The 10955-nt window shown below is 44.9% G+C and overlaps 1 protein-coding gene across 1 annotated transcript; it reads right to left on the bottom strand.

The window, feature by feature from the left end:
- Positions 1–1366: 1366 nt before the first annotated feature.
- On the bottom strand, positions 1367–10744 carry LOC129838607 (SERTA domain-containing protein 2-like). Its single transcript, XM_055905696.1, has 2 exons — positions 10124–10744; positions 1367–3819 (listed from the first exon to the last, which is right to left on the bottom strand). Exon 2 carries the CDS (start codon positions 3813–3815, stop codon positions 2745–2747), a length of 1071 nt encoding a protein of 356 aa, XP_055761671.1. The 5' UTR covers positions 3816–3819; positions 10124–10744; the 3' UTR covers positions 1367–2744.
- Between the last annotated feature and the right edge of the window lie 211 nt (positions 10745–10955).

Below are 10955 nucleotides of genomic sequence, written 5' to 3' on the forward strand. Positions count from 1 at the left end.
CAACAGGGAATGAATTCATACAGGTTGTGCATTTTGTATTTATTAACTCTTCTTGAGTGGGCCTCATTTAAAACCAGGCCTAGAGAAACAATGTTCATATATGGTTTTAATTCCTAGCCATTGGGCTTGGTCACAGTAGTGCTGAAAGGGGAAGTCTGGGTAACAGTGTGGTCTTACGAAGAGGACACGACACACTAGACTCGAGCCAGCTAGACCAGCAAACAACTTGTTTTAGACAGGTAGTTAGCCAGACTACCAAAAAGCCAATGCTTGGTATGTCTAGGGGTCCAAGGACTGTCCATAACCTGTGTACAGAAGAGCAAGCACGTATATAGGTATGAACCTTTAGGCAGGCAGCTTAGCTTCTAAATGCCGACCACCTGGGTCAGTCAGCTGAGGAGATGGCAAGTATATTAAAGAAATCAAAAAGGTCCATCAAAAGGGACTTGGATCCCAAATCAGTCCAATCCGGTTTAATGTGCAGGAGCAGACCAAACGACCAGGTCTCACCTCTTCCAAAGGATTTTGAAAAGGACAGGAGTTGTCAAGGGCCTTTTCTCAATTCCTGTGTTCTTTCTCGCCTCATTTTGAAAAAGGTAAAAGAGTTGGGGAGGAGAGGGAACGTTGACGGAAATGTGCTTGTTTGAAATGAGATGTTCCTTCACTCGTCATCAGGCAAATGACATTTACAGGGGTGGATCACAAAAGGTGTAAAGTGAAAGTTAGTCGTGCAATACATTTTATAGATAAAATAGCATATTGTTTTTAAACGTGTGTGATTTTCTAACTCCGACAATCCAACAGCTGATTCAAAGGGGGTGTGGCAGATAACACTTCCATGGTGGGATACACTGGTGCTTCCTCGTCAAAAGGAAGCTATCGAGGTGAGGAATGTATTCCGTTTGCCTACTAACGAAATCACACTCGAACCACATCGGTTTCCAGGTCACGGAGGACAGACTTTTGCCCAAACGAGAAAACCCCAAGGAAATGCAATTGAGATTCACCCATGGCACCCAGAAGTCTTGAACCATAGAGTGCAGACTAGCCCTGCCCTTTATCAACTCCAAACAGGAAATTACCTTTGATAGTATAACCTGACATTGGAGCGCAACCAGAACGTGGCATACTAGCACAGGCCACTAGTAATCATGAGCAATGGTATTCAACTCTTACGAGGTCTGGAGCCTGCTAGTTCTGTTCTTCCTGAATTAATTGCACACACCTGGTGTTCCAGATATAAGTCTGTCCCTAATTAGAGGGGAACAATGAAAAAAAAAAAAAAAATTGTGGAACTGGATATGAGGTCCAGAGTTGAGTTTGAGGGTATTAGTTCAAATGTGACACATGCACAGGCTGACAACTGTTGACATTTCATTTCAATTTATTGTATAAAATGTATCTGTAAAACTGCATTAAAGTCATATGCACATTTATACATATAAATAGTCAGATATTTCCAACCAATTAATACATATTGCATAGAACAAGGCACAGATTCAAGGTCAGTGATAAAATACAGCCGTTCTTGAAAACAGGTCAACTTTTTTTTTTTCAATTGAAAAAATTGGCGAGATGACTGGAAATGACCACATTTGCTTCAATTTCTTTATAATAATAATGCAAAGAATAGAAGAGGTAAGCAGCAGAAATTGCTTTTTGCCACTGACTGACAAGAGAAATGCTTTGTTTTAAAAGGCTTTGGATTACTAAAGTCACCACTGACAAAGTAGTTGGCCAACTGTTTCCCGACTGATCGATTGCCACAAATACCGGAGACATAGCCCAATACACAAACACACACACTGACTTACAGCATTCACTTCCCTGAAAAACAAAAACGGGTAAAATATATTACACAGCATTTCTTCACGCAGAATTTCACTGCATGTTCTGTACAACCCAAAAGTTAGTGTCATGTTTGAATAAATATCTGTACACCAGAAATGGATGATAATAAATAACTTCATAATCACTTAGTACAAATGATTTTGTAATACAAGGTTACCCTTGTATTTCACTTGATATCCTTTTGAGTCAGATCAGTTGAGAGTAAATTCAAAACATGCCATACAGGAAAAGGAAACGTAGTCCATCTACAAATAGAGAGTTGAAAGCTCACACACAGCAGTATGATAAATTCAACTAACAAATTATGAATAATACATTAAAATATAGAAGGGAGAAAAAAACTTGAATGAGGCCTATGAAAAATTCTAACATTGATAAGTTGTCCATATACAAAATATTGTTAAAGTACCCTCAATTTGGACGCATCAGTGTATACCTATGGTGCTGTATGCAAAAGCTGTACATAAATTCACTCTTTGCATTTGGAGAAGAGAGAAAATGAATGGCTGTGTTGATAAACAAAAAAAGCTATATAAAATCAAGGAACAGAGTAGTACAGACAAAGGCACTCAAATAAATGCATTCCATACAGTATATTCAACATTGTTTCCATTTTGGAAAGGCGAGCACAACGCATGCACAGTGTAGTTAAAACGTCTCTGGTGAAGTCTGTTACATTTCTTACAATTTCCGGACAACAAAACAATTAAAAAGGGTTAACATTTCGCCTCCTACGGCACTTTTTATCCGGTTTGTCGTGTTCATTAGGGCACACCGTAACAAAACGCTTCGCAAAAGAAAATGTAAATGAGCATTTCTTATTGGACAAGCAACTTGCCGTTTCACTCAGTTTTCCTCCGCTTTGTGCCTATTGAACACTACCCCGATGTCAGTCAAGACCCCACCAGGACTTCCATAATGTGGTCGAGCTCAGCCAGGTCCATTTTGAAGGGCTGGTTTTGAGTCAGAGGGGGAGAGCCCACCCCTCCCCCGCTGTAACTGGACAAAGTCTTGACCAGGTCGTCTGCAGTGACCATGGGGGTCGTTTTGGACACCCCCAAGTTCTGCGGTATTGAAGAGGCGCCGCAGGGGGGGTTAAAGTCATACATGGAGGTGTCGATGTCCGTGAATAGAATGTCGTCCAGGGCAAAGTCAGTGAGGAAGCCACCGGAGGAGGGCGACAAGTCTGCTGGGGCGCTGGGCGGGTCTGCCAAAACGGTTTTTGCAACCTGACTTTCGTCCAGCAAGAGCGACTCCTTGTCCTTCGGGCTGTATGTCCTCCCTTCCTCTTTCATGTCCATCCCTGCTGGTAGAGAGGGTGGGGGCTGGGGTGAAGGTGGAGGAGACAAAGGTAGGGAGGAGGTAGTAGAGGTTGTCACTGCGATGGGGCACAGCTCCTCGATCTCCTCCAAAGCTGAGGAGAAGCTGTCCTTGGCGGGTGTTGGGGGAGGCGCTGACAGTCTCGGAGAGAGAGGGTGGTGACCCAGGGGGTGGGGTGAGGACGGCGGCAAGGCGAAGAACAGTGGCGGGTCGTCCTCCAGGAGCGAGGCCGGGGTCAAACCAGAATCCAGCGACGACAGCGGCGAGAGGGGCGGGGAGAGGACGCCGCTGAACGTGGATGACGGAGCTTCGTGGTAGCCCTCGTCCTCGGTGACGTTCGGCGCCGGCGGCGGGACAGCGAAGAAGAGCGCGCGCAGCCCCGCGCCGCCTTCCTCTTTGAACTCGTGGTGGATGCGGCGGATGACATTGTTGATGAGCACGCGGCGCTGCAGGGCTGGCTCGGTGGCGGGCGTCCGCGCCGGCCCATACAGCTTCATCAGGGAGATGTTTAGCACCGTCTGGCGCTGCAGCGTGTAGTTAACCCTGGAGTGGCTGCCCGCGGCCCCGGCCGCTGACGTGAGGAGCGCCTTGCCCTCCTCCAGGCCGTCCTCATCCAGTTTGCGCTTCACACCGTTACCCAACATATATCTGTGGGAGAGACCAGAAACAAGGTGTCAGGAGCAAAAAATTGCATATGGTTGCTTTTTCTTCATATGTGAACGAGTGAGTAGTAGTCAGTGAGGCACGGCTATGTGAAAGAATGACTGCTAGAGACGTACCACATCAAAACAAAGTGATATGTCAGTTACACTTGTACATGTTATGAGTGTTTAAAATTAACCAACATCTGTGAGAGGAAAAACCCCCAGTTCATAGTTCTTTCAGCAATACAACATGCGGGAAAACATCCACTTCTCACTCACACTACAAGACGAGTTTCTTGGAAGCAGAGGGGCTTCCTCGCAAACAGTGACAAGAAATGAGACGAGCAAGCAGTGAACACAACACACACGCTCAGCGTCAGTGTATGGGGGGGGGGTGTGCCAGGAGGGGGTTTTGGTGTCAGCTGACCAGCTCGCATGTGAGGCGGCATCAGCTGACTAGGTGGGTGGCAGCAAGCTCCGACAAAAGTGTCTACGTCCCAAATGGTACCCCGTTCCCTACATAGTGCACTACTTTTGACCAAAGCTCTATGGGCCCGTGTCAATAGTACTACACTAAATAGGGAGCCATTTGGGATGCAAACAAGCTCCCAACTGAACCACCTGACTCAATCAGAACACGGCGCTAACAGACGTGCCAGCACAGGAAACTACTGACTTCCTGCCCGGACACAGCACAGAAAACAGGCAGAAATGGACCTGCTGTTTTGTCGATTTACGCTCAAAAATGGTCACATTGGGCTTAGATAGATATCGATATATCTCTCTCACACACATACAGAACTAAAATATAAACACAACATGTAAAGTCTTGGTCCCATGTTCCATGAGCTGAAATAAAAGGCAGTTAGATTTGAGTATGTCATTTTAGGCGAAAATTGGGGGAATTTTTCTTCTTTTTTCTCCGATCCTTGCCAATGGTAACTTTTTTATTTGGGGCTTTGGCAGTTAATTGAAAAATATTCTCACAGTATTTCTGATTGTCTTCTCAACTCACCATCACAAACTTTTAATGTAGGACTATGACAGTTAATTGATCATTTGTCTGACATAATGAATCTTCTCACCACCACTAATGAGATGGGTGTGCTTACGGCATGTCGCGTCGGAGCTTCTCAAAGTCAGGGGGCGTGGTCGCACCTCCTCTCCGCGGTCACATCCAACCTGGACCGACGTTTGGTTTTAATGCAGACGAGAGCACTGATGGTGCATTCACGACAACTGGGAACTCAGAAATATGGAGGAAAAATCATGACGTCAGTGATATTCAGGTCGGACAGCCGGAGCTCTAGAAAGAAGCCCGAGTTCCTGAGTTGGAATTCCGAGATGGATGACTGTTCAAATACATTCCCCCCCCATTTTTTTGTTTGTTCTCCCCCGTCCCACACTTTTGAAAGAGTCGCTCTCTCATAATAACAGTTCTCTGAATCCACTGCTCACTTGTGTAGAATGTGTAGAATGTTTTTGTATATCCCCTGCATGCTTGCGTTCAGTTCCCCAAATATGTCTGTTACATAGGCAAGGAGACACTACATTCATTACACAGAAAGTCAACCAAGTCGGTTTTCTTTTACATCCATTGTGAATGACGACAGTTCCTCTCTCAATGCAGAAAATCTTTCCAACTCTCCCCCCTCAATAACCACCAAGCCTCAATGTGAAATAGAACATTGTCATGCTCTGATCCCATATCTCCACATAGTTTTGCCAACAGGCGTGCGCGTAGTGGATGTGGTTTGACATACTTTACAATCAATGTTACCTGCTGCAGTATATCCGAGTTCTGTGCTCAGCTCTTTTGTCGCCAGTTGCTCTCGGCGTATCATACAATGTGTCCACATCGCAGAGGGAGACTCATTCATAACTAGAGTGCAGAGGCCTGCCCGCCATAGGTGGAAGCCCCATCTGTGCAAAAGCCCACCATTCGATCCCGTGGGACCTTTTTTTGTCAATATAGCCACGCAGCACACTGAACATCCCGGGAATCATGAGACAGAACAATATGTCCTGGTGAATAGCATCCCTCGACATGTATAGCGAACAAAAGTCAATGCATGGGCATCTCAGCCCTCACACACTGTTTTCACCACATCAATTGCGCCTGGTAATATCAAAGTCTGCAGTAGTGTGTGGTTTCAGTGTAGCCGCCCGAGCCATTCATCGTGGAAATGATTCAAATGCAACGACTAAGTGCGGCGCTCTCTGGTTGAATTTCATCTTTTAGACTTTAAATCATTTATATTTAGATTTGAAGGTAAACTACATTACAATGGTTGAAAAAAACAAACATTTATTTTAAAAAAAAATGTAATGATTTTTTTTCAGGATTTGGGAAATTCTCCCACGGCCCCATTTTCATATCAGGGACCCCTAGCTTGGGGACCGCCGCACTAGAATGCCTCCCAAACAGTCACCTAAGATGGAGCACAGAGCACACCTCTCCTGCAGTGTATTGTCTCACTGGCACGTGTAACTCTACCCCGCTACATAAACTACTGCACACAGCCTGCGAGAGACTCGCCCCTTTCAGTCCGTTGTGTAACGTGTGCTACCATGATAAAAGCCAGAGGAAAAGAGATTCACTATCACATTTCCAAACCGTGTTCTTGTAGAGAACATTGCTGTGTGAGTGAGTGAGAGTTTGTGTGTGAGAAAGAGAGAGGGTGTGCGTGTCAGCTTTGCTTAGAGCCACACACGCCAACTTGAACTCTGAACCCCCCCCCCCCCCCCAGGGCCTACACAGTGCATGCGGGCGTGGCTGGGGATAGCTCCACACTCGCCTGTTACCATGACGAATACAGTCAGCTGGGAATCCAGAGAGAAAGGGAGGGACAAGCGAGGGAGGAAAGAAAGAACCAAAATGTTTCTCCACTCAGGCTGCCATCCCTATCACAGCTGATGATGCTGCTTGGATATGGAAGTGGAGGTGAGAGAGCAACTTGTGTGTGTGCGGAGCACATGGAGTGCACTACTCTGATGTAGGTAGGCTACATTTTGTAGTAGTTCCCTCGGTGCAAATACTATGCCTCCACATACCTCCCCCACTCAGTAAAATTATTAATCAGACCCCTATTCCACCCCTGCTCTGTTCACTTATTCTTTTCACACGTGGGGCCCTTCGACGCTGCCATCTGCTGACACTGTCTGAAGACGGGTGAGAGAGAGAGACAGAGAATGGAGAAGACTGACAGGGGATTTTGGCAGACGGGGAAAAACAGGGTGACAAAGAGACAGTGGAAAGGAAGGTGAATGGGAGAGTTGAAAGAAGAAAAAAAAAGAGCAGAAATATAGAAATAGGAACACACCTTCCGTTGACAAAAACAACTGAAAAGTGTCCAATTACAACAGCATTCCGGCCACACAGAATGCTTTCTTTCACTCCATACTCGCAGCAGGCTTACAGCGATGGCACTCAGATTACACTCAGATTGGTAGGAGGCAATGTCCACCCCTTGAGCACATGACCACTTCAAAACTCACGTCCCGACATGAACTTCTTGGTTCTCCAAGAGCTTTGTGTTCTGATACACCAGGGTCGTATTCATTAGTGCACACCGTAGCACAACGTGTTTCAACTGTAAGGTTCAGGCAGTCCCTCCCCGTTTGCTTCCTAGTGAATACAACCCAGAATCCCTCCACATGTTATTGATAATTATGCAGTAATGTTATTTCAGTGTGTACTTCCATGAAGTGCTAGGGATATGTAGAGCCCTGGATGGGACAAGGTCAAAAAGTCATTGGATTGCTTCTTTTTTGGGGGGGGGGGGGGGTGGTAGCAGGCAGCTGCATGCCTCACATACTCAGCAGGCATCGTCATCCTGAGGAGGGTCTCGGTGGTACACCGATTTCTAATGCAAACTCTGCAGTGCGCACTTAGGCTGGAAGAGCAAATCCAGGTCCTGCGCCTTTCTCAATGGCACAGAGTGCCGCCTGCACCTGAGATTTCAGCCCTCATTCATCAACAAGCCTAATCACTCTATTTTCCACACTATTTCTCTCAAGTTCTGTCGGACCTCCAAGTCCTTCAAGATTGCAGTAAAAGTTAAACACATTGAAATTCGGCATGCAAGCATATTCGGCCTCGATTTTGCCCAAAAGGTTCCTGGAAGAGAATAATTTTATGTTAGTTTGAAAGACAAGGTTCACTGTTGGGCTCTGGTCACGCGAGAAACCACACCCAGAAGCCGGGCTGGCCTGGCATTAGGGTTGTTTGCCCAGGTTTCTCCAGCAGGCAAGTGGATGCTTGTAGCACTGATTTACTGGGCTTGTTTGGAAGAGACTCCAACTGCGTCTGAAACGGCACCCTATTTAGTGCACTACTTTAGACTAGGGCCTTGGTCAAAATAATCAGACTATATAGGGGATAGGGTGCCATTTGGACGGACCTAGGCTTGTTTGGAAGAGACGCAGAGTTACGGAGTGTTATTTTGATTGATCACCAAGAGAGGGGGATTTCAGAGCCAATTTGCCAAAATATTTAGGTGAACTTCAGCCCTCCTGCTCGCATAGTAGAAGAAAAAGAGGAACAAATGGTGTTCACTGGAAACCAGAGAAGACAGAGTCAAGGAAGCAAAGGTGGACTTTAGTCACGGAGATGGAATGCTTCGAGTCTGGTAGGAGTGTGGACTGTGTGCCTACTGCAAATCTGTGCAGATTCCTTGTGGTTGATAGTTGCATGTTAGTAGCCCTTTGGTGGACTTCTTACTATTCTTTTTCCTATTTTATTAATAATGCCTCACTCCAATTCGTTTGGTGTTTTGATGGGCAATTCATGAACATGCTTTTAAAATCTTTAACGTCATTATGAAAAACAAATCTAGGAAATGTTGCATTCGGCCTCTAAGTTGAACTGCGACACAATCATTTCCAATGCATGCAACGGAACTCTACACAAAAGAGAAAACATCCATATTTCCCTGTGCAAATATGAATGTCACTCAGCCCTGCAGTTGAAATGCAAATAACACTTTGCACTGTTAGGTTCCTACAAGGCAGCAGTCAGAACTAGCCCTTTTTGCCACCCACATCCCTGAACCAGTATTAAACTATTTGGAAATCTGAACAGCAGTAGTTAAAAGCTTTACAAAACAGTAAAACAAAGCCACAGGGCTGTATCGGATTAATTCAGAGGCCCCGTTCTCCCAGTCAAGTCTATATAAATATGGCATACTCATGTACTTTTAGCCTAAAAACTGTTTGAAAAGCCATGTAGGGCTTCTATTTTCTAAACTACCAGTTTAGCTTCCAGAAACTATGGCTCATCATATTCCTGTAAAAGGTGACAATGAGTCACTCAAAAAACTATAGAATGTGATGACCAAGTCAATATCTGATGAGTTACAACAAAGCGAAGGGCAAGTCTCAAATGTAAAAATATGCAACATTACATAATTATCCTGTACTTACAAAGTAGCAATTGTACTGGGACCCACATGAACGGCAACGTTTTCAGTGAACATTGGTGTCAAGTTCCTCCTCCCACTCCCTCAACGTCTTACATGCCACCAAAAAGTTGTTTTGTAGCCAAGGCCCTATTATGATCGCTGTTGCTATGTCATGGCTCTAGTATTTGAAACGAAACTAAGTCACGCGTGGGTGTCACTTGCTTTTTCAAATGTCAGAAAAACATTATTCAATAGGCAGACCGTCTACAGCAAAAAAAGAAGCAGACATTCCTACTACTGAGGCACTAAGACTGCGAAACATTTTATGGATGCCTATAAAATTGCCTATAAACAACTATTTTATTTATTGATACATCTTATAAATTGAATGGTTTGTGTTTTCTGTAATGTCAAAACGCATGTTTGATCAATTGACTGTATGAACTGTCACTGACGTATCACTGTAGCTGTCACAACAGCTGCCCTTGACCTCCAAAGGCAAACGCCACAGATAGCCTATGGCTGTGATGGGGGCGCCATAGCCTACTCACCGCCACCTGCCACATAGTACTCAGTCGGCTCTTCACTGAACTGGAGACTTAATAACAATATTACGTTTTCGTTTCGAACATTGGGGTCTCCTTCCACATGCGACAGTGTAACAGTTGCAACATTATAACAGACAAGTAGCAAAATGTAACAACAAAAAAAACACAGACGGCGGTGCTTTCTATCTCGACTCAAGACACAGCAACAATAAAATGCGACAAAATGTTTTTTTGAATGGCAAACAGGTAAATAACGGCTAATAATTTATGTATACGTAAACGAACGCATAATTGTTCCATGTTGAAGCGTGTTTACATAATCCTAACATTGGTGAAAGCAGCGCAATCGTAAACTTACCACATGTAGTTCCAGCAAGGGTTTCAAATCCTGCATCGGGGTCAAATTGACGCCAAGAACAGAGGATCTACAACGAGGAACACCAGACATCGAACTCTTCGCCGTCTATACTTTCATTTCCCCGCCGCGGTTCTCCAAAATAGCCGTGGAGCTCTACACAATGGCGAGCTGTCGAGGAGACCGATGAGTCTAGTCACAGACAACTACCGTTCACTGAACAGCAGGACAAGCACTGCCTGAGCTCTTTTTTTCTGCCTATAGACCTACAACTACACTGGCTAGGAATGACGTAAATGAAGTTACGCTCTGAACTGACTATGTTGACTGGTACAGTGGCACACGCCTCGCCCCCATGTAACTTGGGGAGCCACTAGTGGGCGCTATAGATCTCCACTGTCGTCTGGGCTTAATGTGCCCAGTCGGTAATACACTAGTGTCACCCTGCGAATGGTTTGTATTTCTCCATTCAGGCTGCAAAAGCTTCGATTTCCTCCTTAACTCGGTTTCATGTCGAGGCTACAAAAAACGGGGAAAGTATGCGTACTTTCTTTATGAAACACCATTTCCCACCACCATGCCGAATGGTAGTCTCAGATGTAAGCGTATTACGTTCAGCCAATCAGGTTGAAGCAGTCTGTTTTTTCCACCCCTGACCTAACATAGCAGCGTAAAGGAAACAGTGTTAGTTTCAAAATAAAAGTTGTGCTTACTGAACATAGTTTTAAATGACGTATTGGATTTGTTGGCATTAACTCGTTTACAGAACATTATTCAGCTTTAATAAGATTAAACATTTATGAATTGAAATTCTAAAGTTACAATTTGAGTAGAT

The sequence above is a fragment of the Salvelinus fontinalis genome, chromosome 3 (genome assembly GCF_029448725.1).
Source record: "Salvelinus fontinalis isolate EN_2023a chromosome 3, ASM2944872v1, whole genome shotgun sequence".
Lineage (NCBI taxonomy): Eukaryota > Metazoa > Chordata > Actinopteri > Salmoniformes > Salmonidae > Salvelinus > Salvelinus fontinalis.